The 20104-nt window shown below is 53.2% G+C and overlaps 1 protein-coding gene across 4 annotated transcripts in view; it reads left to right on the forward strand.

Annotated features, from left to right (window-relative positions):
- Positions 1 to 20104, forward strand: part of ESRRB (estrogen related receptor beta) — a 164885-nt gene that overhangs the window by 55773 nt on the left and 89008 nt on the right. Inside the window, exon 1 of one of the 4 annotated variants that reach the window (XM_081292381.1) lies at positions 2127 to 2253. The exons of 2 other annotated variants lie outside the window; for them this stretch is intronic. In XM_081292381.1, coding sequence (XP_081148507.1) covers positions 2204 to 2253 — 50 coding nt within the window. In that variant the 5' untranslated portion in view covers positions 2127 to 2203. Of the gene's footprint in view, positions 1 to 2126; positions 2254 to 20104 lie in introns of those variants that run through there. One more of the 4 variants, XM_081292378.1, reaches the window with a different exon arrangement.

A 20104-nucleotide genomic window follows, 5' to 3' on the forward strand; every position in this document is an offset into this window, starting at 1 on the left:
CTGTTCGGTGCAGGGAATTCTCCAATGCACAAAACAGTCAATCCCTATGGGGCTCACAGTCCAGCAGGGTGCATGGAACAGAGGGATCACTAATGCCAATGTACATGTGAGTGTAAACTGCAATCAACAACCTGAAGAGCAGAAGGTTCTAGAAAGAGGGTGGAGGGTGCTTCTAGGTGACAGGTGCCAAAGGCTATGGCTTGAGGGAGTGTGACACAGTCTATGGAAGAATGCAACGAGACCCACAGAAACCTTTCCATGAGGCCTTCTTTGTAGCCCAAACTGGGACCTCATTGCTAACTGCAACAAGGGAACATTGGATGTCATTTTACAAAGTGCCACCTGGCTGCTGGGTGCTAGGAGAATGGACTTTTGAGGGGCAGAAAGGACATAGAAAGTGGTCACTGAGATCTTGGCAAGAGACGGGAGTCATGTAGAAAGGCCAGGTAAGATAAAGCACCTTCGCACCCCTCTTTCTAACAAAGTACTCGTGTTGGGGGAAAAAATCTGAGGCCGCTGGGGGTCTGCTGACAGAGTAGACATCTCCATCCATCTCTCGGTGAGATGCCTTCCTGAGCCTGGAGCAGGGAGAGTCCCACGCATTCCTTCACTTCAACGTGTATGAAAGATCTCAGTTCCCTTCGCAGCCCACACGGGCACACATTTATCCAAGTCGAAGATCATCTGTGACACTGCTCCCATTCCCCAACCCCTCCCCAAGTGACCAGCCCCTCCTGGGGCTTCCCACAACCCTCTCTCCCTGCTTTATTCCTGAAATGCACGGACACTGCCTGCAGTTACCATCCATTTAGACATTATTTTGATGATAAAATTATGTCTTTCCCCCTACTGCTCATTGTCTCCTGTAGAATATAGGAGAATAAGGTGGTGGTCTCTCCTGAGGGCTTCCCCCCCCCCTTTTAAATAATTCTCTACCTACTCCTCTCCCCTCACTCATTTGAATCATCAAATTGATTATTATCTCTGTGGCAGGCACATCTCAAAAGATGAAAAGCCCCACAAGAAGGGTTGGGGCTTGACTTATAGCTCATTTTGGTTCAGTGGCAGCCCATAATATTCTGGTTCGTGGTGGGAGCAGCGGAGGGGGATGCAGGTGTGTTCCTAGCTGGGGATTCAGGTGTGTATCTGAAAGTGTCTAGTTGTGCCTGGGAGTGGATGTGGCAGGTTAGGTTGGGGGATTTAACCACAATGGCATTTTCCTAAGCAGACAGGGATTCATGTGCGGGCGCCTGTGCTCCGGCACATCACAGAGAATTGCCAAAGAGTAGAAGCCTCACTTTTCACATCCAGAGAGCATTTTATGGTTGCGTCCTGCTTCCTGCCCTAAGGTCAGCGGTTCTGAATTGCCTGACCCCGGTGTGATAGGAGCCCGGAAGGGCGTCGGTTCCCCTCCTCCTCTAGGGCTGGGGCTCACCTGCCCGCCTGACCCTTTGTACATTTGGGCACCAGATACGAGGTTCGAGGCTGTGAATTTCGAAGGCATTGGAGTCTTCTCCTTGGTGCGTGGGCGGAGAAATGTGACTCATTTTTAATTTGGAAAACAAATCCATTCCAAGAGGCTGAGAGGTGAGTTTGCTAGGCCGGCCAGTTAAAAGAAAGGGACGGTGGGGAGGGGGGCATGGGGGCAACAACTCTCCCCCCACCCCCAGTCCCACCAGATAGTTTTATTTTTTCCTCCTTAACTGCAAGAGGGAAAGCCTTGGGGCTCTAAAATCCAGTCCTCCTGCTCCTCAGGAGGTGGGGACCTTGCACGTCCGCGCGAGCGTCTTATTCCATTGAAGTCGCTCTGGCTGGCCCCCCTCCCCCCACCCAGCTTGATTCTGTCACTTTAAGTCCAGCCCCTGAGAGATAGCCAATCGGAGCCAAACCATACATCAGTCTCTCAGCCTTAAAGCTACAGTAGGGTTAGTGGGCTGCAAGTGTCGGGTGCCCCAGCCTTCTCCACGGCTTCGCATCCCCTCTACCCGCTCGCTCGCAGCGTGCGGATGAGTGGGAGCGCGGGGCTGTGCGCGCACGGCTCTCGGCCTCCCTCTCCCCGGCCGCGGCCGCTTCCTCCCACTCTGCCTTCTCCCGCTCATTGTGCCCCTGACCGGACCCGCACCTCGCCGGTGCCCTTCACTCGTCTTCCGCGTGATTTCCCCGCCGCCTTTCTCGACCTCCTGGGAATGCTAAAACGGGACTGATGGACGTGTCCGAACTCTGCATCCCGGACCCCCTCGGCTACCACAACCAGTAGGTGCCCTGTTTTTCGGTCGGTCTGTGTGTTCATCCATCCGCCCGTCCGGCTGTCTCTGTCCTGGGTGTCGCAGTTCCTCTCCTACACATTCTTGAAGTGGCAGGGACTTCTGGGGGGGACTCGGGGGACGTAGGAGGGGGAAAGCCGCACTCTTCCTGGGTTTCTCTTTCAGGCTTAAACCCGCCGCTAACTTTTCCCGCATCCCCTTTGACGAACCCTCACTTTTGGCAAGAGTAGCGCTTTCTCATCACTCTCTGATCTTGTTCCTTGGTGACAAAATATTTTTTGAGTTTCTGTGAAGGGAAGGCGGAAGCCCAGAACAGGTGCAGGGACGTGGCCACTAGGATGTTCTGTCCCGTCCGTGAAAGCCTCCCCGCGGTGCTTTGATTTTTATTTCCATCCTGGGGACCAAACATGATTTCCGCAAGGGAGGAAAAAAAAATCGAACGTGCCGCGACAGCTTGGAAACGCAGGAGGCCAGTGGCGCGCTCACCCTGCGGTCCCAGTGGGGCGCCCCGAGGGTGCGCACGAGACGGCGGTTCCAAGGAGCCCCGGGGTGCGGCGGCGCGGTCCCGGGCACACGCCGCCCCGCAAGGCCTGTATCCCGCCAGGAGTGGGTAGCGGGGTCGGCACTGAAATCCGGCAAAGTTAGTTCAAGGTTTGGGAGTAGGCTGGACCCGCGGACAGCTTGATTTCTCTGCCCTCGGCCACTCGGCGCTCACCGCACCAGAACCTTAGGTTGTTCAAGAGTCTCTGGGCGGCTGCTGGTCGCTCCTTCCGGGGAACACAGCTCCCCAGCACCCGAGCGACGATGATAAAGTGGAGAACTGAGTCCCACCAGCGGCGGTGCTGCCCCCGCGTCCTGCCGCGCTCTCCCGGGTTGCACGCTATAGCCACCCGCGCTTTCCCTCCCCGCGCCCTCCGCGGTCGCTACCCTTCCTGCCAAAGCACCTGCCTGGCTCTCGGCTCCCGCGCTCCATGTCCCATTGCTCCTGGGGCTAGGGTCCCGGCATCTGGGTGTGCGCGCGTGCAGAGGGGTCCCTCGGATGGCTTAAAAATAAAGATGAAAATAAAAGATGAAAACTCTAGATCCTCACGGACAGCTTTCCTGCGAAACTTTGGGCTCTTCCTCCAGTTTTCCGAAGCAAACTCAACTATCGCTGTTTCTTTCGTGCTACCATCTTTTCATTTTTGTACCATTCGTCCCCTGCCCCCAACAACCCCTGCCAAGGAACCACAACTGTATCTCTGAAATAAATACCCCAGACTATGTGGGGCTCCAGGAAGGGCCTAACCCCCCACTTCGAAGCGCAGATTACTTCCACCCGCGCTGGGCCACGCGTGGCAGAGGAAGCAACTTCACAGCCGCATCTTGTGTTGATGACCAGACTGCCCCGACCCCATGCTGACCTTTTCAGTTTTAGGATTTCCCCCCGGCAGAGAGTCCTTTAGATGCCACAAGAATTTTGACTGTGTCGGAAGAAGACATTGGGCTGGGAGATGAGGGGAATCCTTGATTGTAACGGAGTCTGATTCCCATAAAGGGGCTTTTCATTCTCCTTAAAGGTTACACTGATCCCAGCTTGGGGGGGGGGGTCAGATCCTGCCTTGCACTGTTCCTTCCTAAGGGACTGAGAGATGCCACAGAAAAGGGGGAGGGGTAAGTGAGGCTGTGAACAATGTTTGATGTTTAGAGGGGCATTTCCTCACATAACATTACCAAGTATAGCAAATATTGAATATTTAAATTATTTAAACTCCCTCTCTCCAGAGGTGACTTCTTTAGTGGAGCTCGAAATATCTATGTGTTTGTCCCTGACTCCAAGTCATAGTCAATCAATATGAAAATTTTTAGTGGGGGGGGAGTACATTATTTGGTGTAGATCAGGATAGACAGGAGAGATGGAAGCCTTAGTGTCTGGGTACTTCCTGGAGTTGACAAGAACCCTGGCTTTAGTTTGAGGAGAAACATGTTAGGGGAGAAAGGGGACGAGAAAGCGAGGTCCTTGGTGTCTGGGAAAGATTTGAAGTGGAAATCATTTATGAACCGAACCTGTGATTTGGATTCCCCACACTTCCTGGTTTCTTTGCAAAAAAAAAAAAAAATTAGCTTCTTACTCCATGAGGAAAGCCAAAAAAATATTCATGCCACCCCTGAGGAATGAAGCATCTCTGTGAGATGCCAGTTCTCAAAGCCCAGGACCTGCTAAGCCGCAGCCTCGAGCATTAGCGAGCTGGCCCCATGTACAGATGTGTGCCTCCCACCAGGGTCTCCGTCTGCCCTAGTACAGGGGTGCACCATCCACAAGGTCAAGCTTGTGGAGGTCAGAGGCTGGTGTCCACTGAGGCATCTTTCAGACCTTTACCCCAGGCTTCCTGACAGGTTAGCATTAGAGCTATCGGTAGCAAGGTAACAAAATAGAGGGGGGCCATTCTTGGGTTTGTTGGAAGGACCGTTGGATGGATAACAGGAGGTTCATGTGCTCTGTACACATAGTTTTTGCCGGTACAGATTCAATGACATTCCTGGACTGGAGAAAACCCAAGGGCACTGGGACCAGAGTTCAGAGAGAAGGAACCCTCCAGCCCTCCTCTGGCCTGCTGACACACAGGAGAGGTTTTTAATTCTGAGTGTCGCTCTCACCTTCCCAGGTGAGAAATGAACACACAGAGACACCCTCGGACCTCCCTGCCTTCCTCTCCTTCATTTTCCTTCTCCCGTAGCCAGTTCTGTAGGTGACTCCATTACCCTTTCTAATCAATATTTTATGTACATATATAATCAGCCAGAGTGGCAGTGCGTGTGCCTGCCTGCGCGTGCCTGTGTGTGTGCGGAGGTACCCATGACGGGGACCGGCTGCAGACCAAACCCAGAGGAGGGGCGGGGACCTCATCGCTGTCTGATGACCACTTTGCTGTTGTTAGGGAAACAAAAGAACAAACTGTGTCCTGAAGGTAAAATATGTGGGTTCACACATAGGAAAAATGCCACATGGTAATTCAGAATCAGTGACCCAGAGAAAAACAAAGGGGGAAATTAATTTTTAATGGTACATTTAAAAATAAATCAGAGTGAAGACATCAGTCTCCGTTTTCCAAGGGAGGGGATTTTGAAAAACAAACCTTTATGTGTCTGCCACCCTTCTGGAGGTGTGGATTGCTGTGGGAGAGGATGGGTGTTAGGGGGTGGGAGCTGCTCAGCCCTGGGGCCATAAATGGGAAAAACATTAGGTCCATGTTGCAGGGCCCCAGTCCCCATGAAGGCCTTTCCAGCTCAGTGAGATCCTGACATCCCTGGAAATTTCCTCTCCAAGTTGATTATTTCCCCAGCGCCTTTCATTTTGGAAACGATCCTCTATTTGACCAATAATTCGGATATCTGAAAAGATGTCTCTGAAGAAGAAGGAGAAACAATCTGACCCACCAAACAGGAATCTTTTCATTCTATTGATTTGGAGTAATCAATAGATATTCCATTTAGTCCTAGAAAAGGGACAGAGGGGACTTTCAGGGGGATCACTTGGAGGAAGATGGCTGTGATAGAGATTTCATGTCACAGCCTGCCTTCTCTGAGTGCCCCTGGCCCTCACTCAGGGGGCTCTCCCCCTTTCGTCCTGCCTGATCCGTTCACATTCCTATAATTGGACTTTTTGACAAATGATTTTTCGAGAGAAGCTAAACTCATGGAAAAAGTTTGTTTTCCTCGGTCTTCTGCAAAATGCCTTGCTTCTTTTGAGCAAAGATCTGCAAAACTCTAGCAGGCCAAAGGAAGGATATCGGAGACAGTCCTGGAGAGCGTGGGCCTGCTCTGGAGTTGGCCAGGTGGACGAGCAGGGTACAGAAGGAGAGGGAATTCCGCAGGCAGACCACAGACAGGGTGCTTTTGAACTCTCTCTCCAGCACCTCTTTCTTGAACCTGTCTCCCTGAGTACTTGAAGTGACCTCTTCAAAATGAGTAAAATTCTTTGTGGTTTCAAATTTAAGGGCGGGAATAGTTGATACTTATTTAAACCATAATCCACTTCTTTGAAGTGAAGGCTGACCCGCCCTGAATATCCCCATTTTGTGTGGAGCTCTGTGTTTTTCCCTCATGACCAGGAGCACTGTCCAGAAGTGGCCAGCACTCCTCACAGCCCCCTGGGGGCTACTGTCTTGGAGTCTGGTGGCTCTTGACTGAATGTCAGCTCAGCTGGAATGTTCAACCTTGAGTGTTCTCTACGGTCCCTGGAGTGTACGTGGCCCTTGGAGGGGCCATCGAGTGCAGGGTCTGCAGATGGAGGGGCACAAGTTGAGAATGGGCTAAAACTGGCAGACCTGAGCCTGGAGGCTTCCTGAACGTTCTTCCTATTTGTGAGGCCACTTGCTGATTTCTAGGGATAAATCCAAGATCTTTTTAGCGTGTCTGTGTTGGTGACTCTTGACAGGGCTTGGCCTGGGGTGCTTCCCTTTCTCAGGCTCAACAAACTCAAGCCCCTGGGGAATTAACACAGCCGTGGTCATTCCTTGGAGGAGGGGTTCACAAGTTTCAGCCAGCCCTGGGGTCTCAGGGTGTGGCCAGGGCAGCCTGGGGTGGGATTACATCTGGTCGCCCAGCTCCACAGCATGGCCTGGTCCCTGCTCAGGGAGGTTGTGATGTTTATAATTGCAAATGTACTTAGCAGACCAGCCATGGGGGACCTGGATGCTCAACTTCTTGTACATCACGGTGACCCCTGTGATGGCTGGACTGGCAGATTAACCCTCACAGGGCCGGCCAGCCTCCCGCTGCTGGTGAGGCCACTGACCTTTCACTCACAGTGCCGGGGACCTGCACTGGGACCACAGCCTTCCATGGAGAGGTCATCAGGACAGTGACTGTGAGAGGTTGGCCACCAGGCTACTGACCCTTGCCTCTTGTGACAGTGTGATCTTAAATAGCATGCTCTGCTGGGGCATTTACTCTCTCATGTCCCCAGCCACACTGGGACAGCATGATGAGTGGATTTGGGGTGCATGGTACTCAGTTCTGTGGCTCTGGGGGTCTCTTAAGAGGACTCCTGACACGTGCCCAGCACTCCTGGGCCTCAGGGGTGGTGGCCAGCATTCAGCCATCTGCTCAGCCAGCCTCTTCCAGAGCTGGCTCGTGGGGGGTGAGTACTTGGTGGCGCCTGGACTCTGAGGGTGTCCTGCAGAGCTAGACAGCATCTTAAGGGCTTACTCAGACACCTGCAGGGAGGCCGCTCATTGGAGACATGGGGCTCAGTGTGTTTCTGGGAGTAGAGACCCCGGCTAACCAAGAGGAAGACACCCAAACGCCAGATGAGCAGGGAAACAGGGCACACCGGCTTCATTTCCCCCTCGAGGCCTGTGCTGGACTGCCCCTCTCGGGTGCCTTTCTGTACTGAGCAGGATTAAAATCAGCAAGAATCTTAATGGGACCTTTATTTATAAGTCATGGCTTCAAGGGGTGGACAAGCTGCTTCTTCAGAAAGCTCGAAAGCCCCTTTTGCAGAGGGTGTTTCTGAAGCCCCGAATATCACAGTGCCCCTGTCTTCATCCCTCAGAGGGTTTGTGTCCTGGAGGGTGTGCGTGTGCCCTGTTAGACAGGTGGCAGCCGACAGAGGGCTCTGCTCTTTAAACACAGCCCCTGCTGCCTGCTGGACCCTTTGCCTGGGCTGAGGTCAGCCTGGCCATCTCCATCAGGGCTGCCCCACCTTGGCAGGGGTTGCTCCAGTGTGACAGGGAAGGTGGAGGGACCTGTTAGGCAGTGGTCCCCAAAGCTCACGGGGCTTGAGTCCTTCTTAAAAGCCTCTCTTCAGTTTTCTGACCTGAGTAGGACTCGGCTGACCCAGAGAGGAAGCCAGGAGACTCCTGTCCGCTGGAACAACAGATGGCTACACTCACAGGAGCTCTGGGGCCATTCTGTCCCAGGTCCTCTCCCTGGAAATTGCCATTGAAAGTCTGTAGCTCAAAGGGTCAATATTTTCTTAAATCAAGGAAAATAATACTGGTTAATCTGCCCTGGGACTTTCAGTGTGGAATCAGATAAAGTGGTGGTGGTGGGCGGGGGGACGGAGGGTTCCAGCCAAATGAGTTAAAATCTGAATTATCTGAGTTGGATTTAAAATACATAAACCTAAAACTGGATTTTTCATGGCAGTTAGTGATATGATCTCTTTTTTTAAAAAAAAATCTTTATTTCACTGTGGTTTTGAACCTGTACACATTTTGGTCCTAAAAATTGTTGGCTGGCTGGCTTTCTTTCTTTCTAATTTCTCTCCCGTGATCCTTAGGATCTTAAAATATTCTATCCAGTGTTGTCATTCAGTGTCACCGGGGATGGAACCTTTTCTGGAAAGAGTTTTCTGGAAAATATTATTTTATTCCTCAATGTCATTTCATGCAGAGGTCAAAAGGCAGTTAAACTCGGACAAGGTTTTGTTTTTATCTTCTGCTTTCAAATGTGATCCATTTTCATTTAAAACTATATCAGGGTCCTCTCCTGCCAATTATAGCTCTTGTGCCCGGGAACTGGTGTTTACTAAACACTGCGTTCACCACGGTCTGAGTGTGTCAGGGCAGGTCGCCCGTCAGGATCTTCAGTAGAAGAATCCAGAGTTTCAAAACCCCAGACACGAGGTGTGATTTGAACTTGACTCTTTGGTTTTCAATTGCTTGCATGAGCTTGAGTTCCTAGATTCATTTTGGGTTGTTTTCTTTTTGTTCATTCATATTGACAATTTGATTATATTTATTTAGATCTCTGGTTTTGGTTTTGCCGCCTGCTTTGTGCTTTTGAAGAGGGTTTCCGAACGTCCCTGGCCTTTTCCTGGGCTTTGGTTTCTGAAGGGCAAAGAACCGAGGAACAGGGTCTGCTGTGTGTGTGTGTGTGTGTGTGTGTGTGTGTGTGTGTGTGTATGTGTGTGTGCACACGCGTTTCAGCCATTTGGAGGGGCCGAGCACAATTAAGACAGGTGACGTCCCAGGGCAGAGCTCCCGTTGGTGGCCACTCTGTTCTGTTTCAGCCATCAACACCTTCGTCCACTGTCACTGGCCTACTCACTTGTTTGGGTGGAAACAGGAAAAGCGAAGACCTACTGCTTACAGCAAATCCCAGGTCGGCTGTGTCTGTCATCCGGGGAACCAGGTGGTAGGGTGTGGGTGGGGGTATCAGGAAAGGCTAACCTTGGCTTGACACCACTTTTTAAATCTTACCCCCGTCTCTACCTGGTGCTGGGAGCCCTAGTTTGGGGTCTTGGTGGTTCCATGTGGAGGGGCTGGTGGATGCATTTTTTTTTTTTCTTTCCTCATTGATCAGCAGAAAACCTTCCCTTCTGATGGTGAGACCGCCCTCAGCCTGCAGAGTACAGTGTTTACCCTCTCCCTTGTAACCTCACTCGTTGTCATTTGTCTCTCGGGTGTGTTGACATTGTCTACGTAAGCAGTCAGGCTAACCAGCGGTGGCAGAGAGGACGCTGCTTTTCCAGAAATCACAGCCACATCGGGATGTTATCATAATTATGAGAACAGTAATAACGGCTGGCACCTCCATCCCCCCCAAAAGTGCAAAGCCGTTCTCAAGTCAGTCTACTCAGGATACCTGGGTCGGGGTGTCCGGCTCTTGCCCCTGAACATAAATACCTTTGTGCACATGGAAACACCCAGAAGCCTCACTTTTGCATGTCTGAATTCATCCAGGAGCAAAAGCTACCTGGTCTCTGAATAGGAACGGGCAGGAAGAAGGGAATGAGGTGAAGCTACACCACACTCTGAAAAGTGCTGGGTGTTTAACCTTTGGATGAAGAAGGAGAAGTGTTTCTTATAAAGAACTGTGTCCAGGGTGACCTCGCGACCACCAGTAGTGGCCCTGGCCATGGTCCCTCTCAGGTCTCCTACTCCTGTGGCTTTGTTCTCGGGAGAGTTTTGCAGACCAAAGGCACACAGAGGACAAGGGGGTTATGACTTGGCACAAGGACTATCTGGAAAAGGAACTGTGTGAAGACAGAGGCAAAGTCACCTCTCCACCCTTGGTCACTTCTTGGCCATTCGGAGTCTATGAGACCCTTGTCCCTGCTCCTGGGTTCCTGAACTTGTACTGTGGAGGCAGAGTCCAGAGGGAGGTCACCAGAGAGCCCATCTCTCTGGATCCCTGTGTCCCCTCCTGTGACTCTTCATGCCGACACCTCCCAGACCTGACCCCTGCTCATCCGCAGACTGCAGACTGCGTTCATGTCCGCATTACTTTTGCATTGGCGGGGTTTTGTGATTTCTTCTCTGCTTTTGGTGTGTGTGTATGTGTGTGTGTGTGTGGCCTTGGAAACAGAGGCTACTCCGCTGTACCTGCTGTACCAGGGTCCCATGACTGTCTGCATTTTTTTAATACCTTAATATTCTTACTCATGTTCTTACTCAATTTTTTTTTCTCAGGGAAAAAAAATAAAACCCCAAAGCTTTGGATTATTAATTGATTATTAACTGATTGAACAAGCAAAACATTCCATCCCCGAGGAATGCAAGCAGGAGTTTGGCTGTGCTGCTGTGGTTGAGATCTGCTTTTTTCCCCTCAATCGCTGAGAAATTTTATAGCTGCAATTCCCTTGTTGGACCCTGAGTAAAAAATTAATTCATGAATAATAAAAACCAATCAGTCTTGTTGAGTTTAAGAAGGATTAGGAGAAAGGGTGTTTTTTTCTTACAGAGAACATTTGGAATCTGTGTGTCATTGTCACCGAGTGTTCGGGGATGACTTTCGGATGACTTGCGTGGGCCTTTATTCCCAGCAAATGAGCTGTTTATTATCTCGAGGTGTAACACATCTTCTCTGTCTTAAGGCCAGCTCTCCGATGACTCTGAGGGGCTTCCCACCCGCGTCCCATGCCCCAAGCCAGTGGCAATTTGCTGATATGAAGACCATTTCCTGTGGAATTTCTGTAGGACCAAACAGCAGGGGACCTGGCCTTGTAAATCTCATTTGTGCATGGGACGGGAGTCCCGGGTTCCAACCCCTTTCTTTCCCAGGAAGTAAGTGATCAGAAACATACTCACCTTTGCAAGAACTACAGGAATTAGATTTGAAGTTTTCTACAGAAATGAGATTCTCTTTTCTGCTTCCACAAAAAGTATCTGCCCCCCAGGGTGGTCGTGGAGATTAAAGGCAGTAATTGCCAAGTGCCAGGCACAGAGTAGGTGTGCATTGAACAGAGGGTGCTATTTATCCCTTTGATATTATCTTTTGGAAGTTGCTTTTTATTCCTCTGACATTTCCTCCCAATGAGAGTCGCCCCCAGCAGTGAGATCAGGGTGCCTGAACCTATTACTTTGTTTAATGCGATCACTGTGGCTCGGGTTTCCATGTGTAACACAGGGGATTAGAAAAAGAGTCACAATCCCAGGTGGGGATGGCGAATCGGAAGTTTTCCTCTGAGTGAATCCCTGTGTTCACCGATTCCTTGGTAGAGCTGCCTCATGAAATACAGAATACCAAGTTACAACCGAATTTTAGATAAACGACAAATATTTTTTTAGCATAAATAAATCCTATACATTATTTGCTAAATCTGGCAACCCTGTTCATGCCTAATTTTCTTAAATTGGTCTGATGAAGAAATATGTTTTTTTTTTTAATTTGCTTTCTGCTTTTGACAAAAATCCCAAACAATGATCATATGTTCTGGTTTTTTTTTTTCCAAATTATTTTTTTAAATGTCCATTTTTAACATTTTTCCAGGGTTAACTTGAGTAGACCGACCCTGCCCTTAGAAGTTAGTGGGGAGAAGTGATTTGTGTCATCGGATTTGCTGATGGAGTGGTGCCAGGTGAATGAATCCGGGGAGTGGGGTCTCCTGCGTGGTCCCCGACGGGCAGGTTGGAGGCTGCACTGCTGGGACCTGTGGCCTCGGCCCCTGGAGGCTTCCCCTTGCGCCACCTGGAAGGCGGAAATCTCACAGATGACAAGGACAGAGGGACATAAACCTGAAGCAGAGCCAGACGGGAGCCTGGGTGAACGCGGCTCACCGACCAGGTGCCAGCCGCCCCAGCTCCCTCACCCACCCCGCAGAGCCTGGAGCGCCGTCTACACACCATTGTTTTAAAGCCGGTCCCCTCGGTCCCCTCGGTCCCCTCGCAGCCAGGGATGGGGAACGGAAGGGCTCGAGTGCCCCCTACAGGCGCTCGCTGGAACTGCATCCACGGCGACAGCCCTGTCGCAGACGGGTCCCCTAATGGGGAGTGTGCGCAGCCTGCAGAACCCAGGATCCCGGGAAGAACGAGGGCGACTCCGGCTCAGAAAGCAGCTCTGGTGTCAGATCCGCCCTCTGCTCCTGACTCTGCAGCAGCGCAGCGGCCTCCCGATGTGGGATGTCTCCCAGCAGGTGACCTCAGGCGCACGCCTGCCTCTGTGGCTTGCCTGACCTCCAGACAGACCCGGAAAGTCCTCACTCAGTCTGAGGCAGGCCCCTCGCCTCCGCTGCTGAATATGCAGGAGGAGTTCAGCCTGCATCATTTCCAGATCCTGATGCGTGTTCAGATTCTCTTCTCCAGTAATGATAAACTGTAAGGCCAAAGATGAGTAATTGTGACAATAATAGTAATCATTGAAGTAATTGACACTTATTGAACACTTATTCCTTGCCAGGCATTGTCCTAAAAATAGTTCATGTATTAACTCATGGCTTCTTAACAATCCTGGGAAGTATTTACTATTACCATCATCATTTTACAGAGGCACAGAGACGTTAAGGCACCTGCTCAAGGTCACACCACTGACAAAGCCAGGTTTTGCATACGACAATCTAGTGGCATACGGGCTTTCTTCACCACCATATCATGTGCCTGCTGTCTCTCTCCCCCTTAACCCAGGAGTCCCCGGGATATGGAGCTGTCTTCAGCCCCTTCCTCTCTCCTCGTTCTCTAATCCTCCACCCAAATCTGGAAAAAATTCTACTAAACATACACCTCAGAACTATTCCTTCCTATTTTGCTTCCTCCCACCCTCGTCTGCCTGGTGAACTTCTACGTATTCTTTAAAAACCTGCTCAGGCCTCCCCCTGGTGCAGAGCTGCCCCTGAGTCCCCCAGGGGGAGCTGATATTGCTGTCCTTGCAGCTGCCCCTGACTCGGTTGCGGTCTATTGGACTTGACTATCAGCCACTAGATCCTGTTCCTGAGGAGTCCACGGGCATCCCCTCGTCCCCAGTGCCTAGAACCGCATCTGTGCAGAGTGGGTGCTTCACAAACTCCAGTCGAGCTGCTGCAGGGGAATTGGGAGTGGGTGAGCGGGAGCCCCAGAGGCAGGCACTCAAGGGCTGGTCAGCCCCATCTGCTGCCCTGGTCCAGCGCTGGGAGGCCAGGACTGGCCAGGTGGCTTTCGGTCCTTCCTGGTGGAGAGGAACAGCTGGCTCAGATGGGTGCAGTCTAGCCCTGCCCGGGTGCTGTGCCCCTGCCAGCTCACAGCAGCTTCAAGGTGTGAAGTGTTCCGTGGTTCTGTGAGCTGATTATTAAATGCATCCACCACTAAAAATCATATTATATAAACTTATCATTAAATGCATCTGTGAAAAACAAAGATCATAAATACTCAAACTCATAATTTTCTGACACTCGGCTGCATCTTGCTTTAGACACTAGCAGTGAATCTACATCCAATGAACCTGTCGGGGGAAGGGGCCGACGATGCTGTGCTGCAGTCCATCGTTCCCAACTCTGCGTTCAGAGTTGTCACATTGGTGTCTTGAAACTGGCCCCGATGACAGTCATTACACCATGGAAAATGTCAAGTGCCCATCAGTGTCCATCTCCCGAGCAATTGTTAATCTCCAACCACCAAACCACCGCCTGGCCCCATCACATCCTGCTTTGCCACTCTGGAGACATCCCTTGACCTCTCTGTGCCTCAGATTCCTCATCTGCAGTGCTCCTCCTCATTGGATGGGTATAAAGATTTAAAACGGATAAACCTAATTGAAAGCATAGAGGGGTACACAGTTGGTGCTCAATAACTTTCTTCTCCATGCTCTGGACATGTCCCTAACTTGATTCCTTCCTCCCAGCCCCACTGGAGCCAGGAATGGGACCCAGGTGCACTGTCCTTTTTATTTATTCATCTATTTTGAGACAGCGTCTTGCTAAGTTACCCAGCTGGATCGAGGATTGTGTCCTGGGTCCTGGGCAGATTTGAGGTCCCAGCAGCACCAGCCCAGGGGAGCAGACGCCGAGGATGGTCAAGCTGCAGCGTGGGGGGGGTGACCTTCAAGGAGGAGGCAGTGTCCCTCTGGCAAAGCTGGGCAGCATAGCTGTGCCCACGAGGGCAGTGCACAGAGGAGGGACGCTCCCCCTGTGCACACAGCCAAGTGGGCCAAGCCGGCTGTGATGCCCCAGGAAAGCGGGAAGTTGAGAGGTCAGGAGAGAGCCAGCTGGGCTAGGGCCACCTTCAGTGGTAAACCAAGGCGAGCCCACAGACCTGAAAAGGCTCCCGCTGCCCAGCTGGACAGGCAGCGTCTCACTGCTGGGGGCTCCTTCTGTGTTTGGAACCCCTGGACTGTAGGCGGAGGCCCTTGGAAAGGCCATGTCAAGGAGGCAGACTGCCTGTCCAGAGGGGTCCTCCCTTTACCTTCAGCTCCTCCAGGGCCGACCTGGACGGGATGCATCCGTGAATGTGCAGGACAGGGACAAATCTGGAAAAGCCCTGGGCAAGCCCCGACCGGCAGGAGCAGGCTGAAGGGGAAGGGCCCCAGGGTCCCTGGGGGTCTAGGGCCTCTTGGGTGGATTTGGGGGGTTGCTGCAGTCAGCTCAGAGGAGCTCTGTGGGGAGGAGGCTGCTGCGAGGGCATTTGCTCCCTGTGTCTTTGCAGTGACACCCAAAGATGGTGTCCTCACGCCCCTTGAGAGTGGACCGGAGGAGTCGAGTGCTTGCCCCAGGACCCACCCGAGGAGCCCGGATGCAAGGCAGTTCACCTGAAATAGCTCAGAAGACCCAGTGTTCCTGTCTGTCCCTGCACGTCAGCGTGGCTGGGAGGGGCGCACGGCCCTGGGGAGGTGTGTGCTCCGGAGGCCGCTGGCCCTCCTCCCGGGACAGGCAGCCGTGCAGAGGGCTGGGGCATATGGAGGCGCCTGTGTCCAGGAGAGCAGTGACCCTTGCCGGGAAGGAAGGAGGCAGAGGAGGAGGAAGGCACAGCCCACTCCTCCTGCTCCTGGTCATCAGCCCTGCGTGCTGCTGTCCTCTGGGGCGTGGCCAGTGTGTTCACGTGGGAATGGGGCCCTGGGAGGGCCTCTGCAGGCAGGCGGGCAGGGACACTCCTGAGACCAGGGCACGTGGGCAGGGACGCTGCATGGCCAGCAGCCAGCGGCCCTGGGCTTGCATTTGTGTCCCTTTTTTTCCTCTCTGTGTCCCTTGAACTTGCTCAGCTCCACGACTAACCATAGGGCAGCCCAGGAGGAGACCCTGTAAAACTGAGGAGGGATACCACGTGGCTCCCTGATTGGGCCTCCTAGAGACAGGCACCCCACAATTAAGAGCCTCCCGTCACCCAGGAAGCTCCCCGTGTGGCTCTGGGACGTGCCCCCAGGGGCATCTCGGTTACGGGCCTGGTTCCTGAGGCTGCTCTTCACCCTTGAAACCTCCCAGGTCCTGACCGTGGCCACTTTTGCATGGTACTCGTGGCAATAGGGAGAGTTCCCCGTGGCCTGGCGATGGGGCGCCTCTTGGTTCATAGGAACTGTCGTGTCTATGACATAAGACACTGCGCAAGGGGCCTGCATTCATCACAAAGGAAAATGTCATGTGGACTCAGGGCCGTCTCAGGAAATAGGGACCCGAGGGCAGAAGGCAGTTGGGGGAGTGGCCAGGTGTGGGCAGCTGTGGGTGGGGACTCTGCAGGTTTCCCACTTGGAGAACAAGTTCCAGGCCTCTCCTCGAGGGTGGGAGGACCCGGGGACCCCGGGGGGCGCAGACAAGGGACTCCTTGGCTGCTGTTTTCAGCTTTCTTGGGTGATTCCAGCTCTGGCCGCACCAGCCAGGCTGATACCGCGCCCCTGACAGGCGGGCTCGGCTGCTCGGCTAATGCGGCTTGTCCCCAACTCCGGGCTTTTCTTATGAGCTCTGGGCTTCTGCTCTGTCATCTGGGCCTGTAGTTGTCCCTTTCCTGCCGCTGATAGCCACCAGGAATGTCTGCTGACCCCTGCCGAATGCCCGCTCCGAGCCTGGTGCAGGGGCAGCTGGTGGCTGCTGGTGCTGGGTCTCCTGTTCTGAAGATTCCCCTGGGACCCCCAGGTGCCCTACGTGGCTGGCATGTGGGACTTCCAGAGGAGAAGGCAGCACTGGGAGCCGGGAAGGACCTGAGGGGCTGTGAGCCTGAGCACCGACACTTTACAAATGAGGAGACTGAGGCTCCGAGTGGACAAGGGAGACTGAGCCAGGAGGATTGCAAGTTCAAGGCCAGCCTCGGCAACTCAGTGAGAACTTACCTCCAGGGCCTTGGTGACATTTGCGTGACTCAGAAGCAGAACTAAGGCCCTGACCCAGTGCTCCTCATCTCTCTGCCCTCAGCTTCCCAGGGCCTCTTTGACCAAGTGATTCTGAGGGCAGGACGGGCCCCTCTGCCCCCCGTCCCCACACCTGTCTGTGCCCGCCAAGCTCCCTGGCTGGGCCACCTCCCCAGGCCGCTCTCTGCTCCTGTGACCTAGGTGCAGGATGGCGAGGGGCTCTCCAGCTCCGCGGTCGGCCTCCTCTCTGGGGTGTGTGTGGAGAATAAAGACCACCTTCTCCGTCCGGGTCACCTTGACCTTCCTGGTGCCTCGCCCTGCAGTTGGCACAGAAATGGAGTGCATCGCCCAACTGCCAGTCCTGTGGCTGCTTCAGGGCAGCATCCCTGCTACTGCGGCCTGCGTCCAAGGTCAGTACCTAATGGCCGCCTCTGGTCCGAGGTCAGCATCCGGGCCTGGTGGTGTTCCCGTATAGATGGCACTGCTGGCTGAGCTGGGAAGGCTACAGGAAGGAGCTCCTCTGGCTCCTGACCCACCCTGGAGGGACACCCAGGAATAGCTGTCCCTGCGTGGTGGTGCAGAGGGTGGGGCCTTTGATGTCACCCAGATGTGCACCAGCTGGCAACTCACCATCCTTTGCTGTGCCGCCTTGGGCTAGTCACCTAACCCTCCTGGGCCACACTGGCCTCATCTAAAAAAAAAAAAAATGGGAAAAATGAATCATATCCTTCTCTTCTGGAGTCCCAGATGGACTTCGTAATATTGTGCCTGTAAAATGGTCCTGGAAGGGTACTGCCAGGCCTCGTGGAGTCAGATGGGCCCCAGGCATTCCCTGGAAACACGCAGCTATTGAAAGAAAAAAAAATGCAATTTTATTATTAAGTACCAGTGAATGATGGGATTATTACATAAACTTCCAACAAAGGAAGACTCTGTGTGTCCAGATCCTTGTGAGGCAGGGGAGTCAAGCAATGTTTTGGCAATAAAAGGAGGCCTCATGGGCCTGGATGGATGGTGTGGGAATATGGGCAACACAGGAGCAAGGTTAAAAAAAATGGGCCAGGAGTGGTGGCCACACCTATGATCCCAGCAGCTTGGGAGGCTGAGGCAGGAGGATCGCAATTTCAAGGCCAGCCTCAGCAACTTAGTGAGAACTTGCCTCAAAAAGGGGGGGTCAGGGCTAGGAATGTGGCTCCGTGGTTAAGCACCCCTGGGTTCCATCCCCAGTACCAAAACAAGAAGAGAGAGAGAGAGAGAAAGAAAGAAAAGAAGCAGGTAGCTGAGCAGTATGTGGGGGTCACATTGACGTTTTCTGAGCTCCAAATGCTGGACCACTTTGAAAAGGTCAATGCTCTGGAAGCCTCTGGAAGGAGATGCAGAAACCAGCCTTTGGGGTCCCTGTGGGAATGGCTCGGAATCCTGACCTTGGGGTGGGATTTTTGCTTTTCCTTCACCTTTTGATCACACATAAGTGTGTTTCCTGCCACGAAAAGCATTTTTTAAAGTATTTATTTTTTAGTGACAGGTGGACACAAGGTCTTCCTTTTTACTTTATGTGATGCTGAGGATGGAACCCAGGGCCTCACGCGGGCTAGGCGAGCGCTCTACCTCCGAGCCCCAGCCCCAGCCCCAGCCCCTCCATGAAAACAATTTTAATCCGTAAGTGAAGGAAACCGATATGTGCAGACAAATAAGCCTGTCCTAAGAAAAACAGGGCAATCGACAGGCGTCTTCATACAACCCGGGAAGCCCAAGCGCCCCGCAGAGACCTGCAGAGGCCGGATCTGTCCTGGGCTTCCTGCCCACCTCCCTCACCAGGCAGGACCCTCTGGGGGCTCCTGACGGCTTGGCTCCCATCGGCAGCCTGGCACGGGGGCCTGGCTCTGCCCGGTTGGCAAGGGCCGGCCTCTCTGCCAAGTTCTTCTGCGCTCCACGCCTCACGGGGCCCATCAGGCCCAGGGAGCCGCGGAGGACGGTGACTGGCTGAGGGGGCGGCAGCTCACCTGCCTCGGAACCCATTAATCTTGTGTCTCTGTGGGGTCTGTCCTCCTGTGCCAGCCGCGCTGGCAGGATGGATGCAGCAAAGGACATGAAAGGGGTCCTGGGCTTCTCTCCATGGTGGACCGTGACCCGGAAAGTGCCATCTGGCTTTTCTTGGTGTCGCTGACACCAATTCCCCAGACTGGGAACATCGGAGAGCTGGGCCTGGCCATGTTCTCATTGTTATTCCTTCGGCAGGACCTTGGGATTCAAGGTCACAGACCTCCAGAGCCTGCCTGTGGCGCTTGGGGGCCTCCCTGTCCTGTGGGTGCCTCTGGCAGGGGCCCAGGGTGACCCGGGATACCACAGAGGTCAAGACTCTATTCCCTGCACCCATCTGGCCAGTCCTGTGGGGACCAGGCAGCAAGGTCCCGCCATTCCCAGCTCTAAATTTCCTTTTCTGTCATCCATCACCAAATGTCCCCCAAAGTAGCCAAAGTGTCTGCTACTCGTCCAGGTGTGAGCAAACGGACTGTTTGACCTTGACCCTAGGGATTTCGGCTGTAGTCACAGATCCATATTTTCTTTCAATTAAGAGGGCTGCGGTTCCAGCCGTAGAGTAATTCCCAAGACAGTTGTTGGGACAAAATCATTTGGGATCAAAGAGTCTTTGGATGAAGCTGGACGTTGGGTGCTTCAGAAACCGTCAAGCTGCTGAGGATCGAGTCTCCCAGCGATGGAGAGATGTGCGGGGAAGGGGACCTGTTTGGGATGTCACAGAGGACCCCACATCAGCAGGGGTCATACTCTCCCTTGCACACTTTACCCCTTTAGATAAATCTCCTCATTTCATACTGATGGGGAGCAAAGGTGAGCATGTGTGGGGCCGCACGCGACCTTCTGGGGCCACACACGACCTTCTCTCACCTTTTCCTTCCCGCCCTTCAAACGTGGGCGAGTGCCCCCTCAGCCAGCTCTGCTCGATGGACGCTAGTTCACAGACTCCAATGTGCCAGGCACACACCAGGGCAGGCTTTGCCTGTCTTCTGGTTCTGAATCTCGTGACTGTACCCCAAAGTGGGTACACGTGCTTTATACATGTGACAGAGAGGTTAAAGTAGTGTCCTCAAAGTCACCAAGCTAGTAAGAATCAAAGCCAGGACAGGCCAACCTTCAGGGTCCACCAGGCTGGACGCACCTGTGCCCCACCGCGCTCTCCGTCTTCCTCCCCGTCTCTGTTGGAAACGGGCCGCCGTCCTGTGGGTCACTCTTCACCCATCAGAGGGCACAGGCGGTCTTGCTGTCTGTGGCCTCGTCACCTTTTAGAGCAGGGCACAGTGTAGTTTCTGAGTGGGGTCTAGTGGGTGGGTGGGAGGAAGGTAGGGCTTCGAGAGGAGGCGTCGAGAGAGGGC

The sequence above is a fragment of the Spermophilus citellus genome, assembly GCF_964194105.1.
Source record: "Spermophilus citellus genome assembly, chromosome: 4".
Lineage (NCBI taxonomy): Eukaryota > Metazoa > Chordata > Mammalia > Rodentia > Sciuridae > Spermophilus > Spermophilus citellus.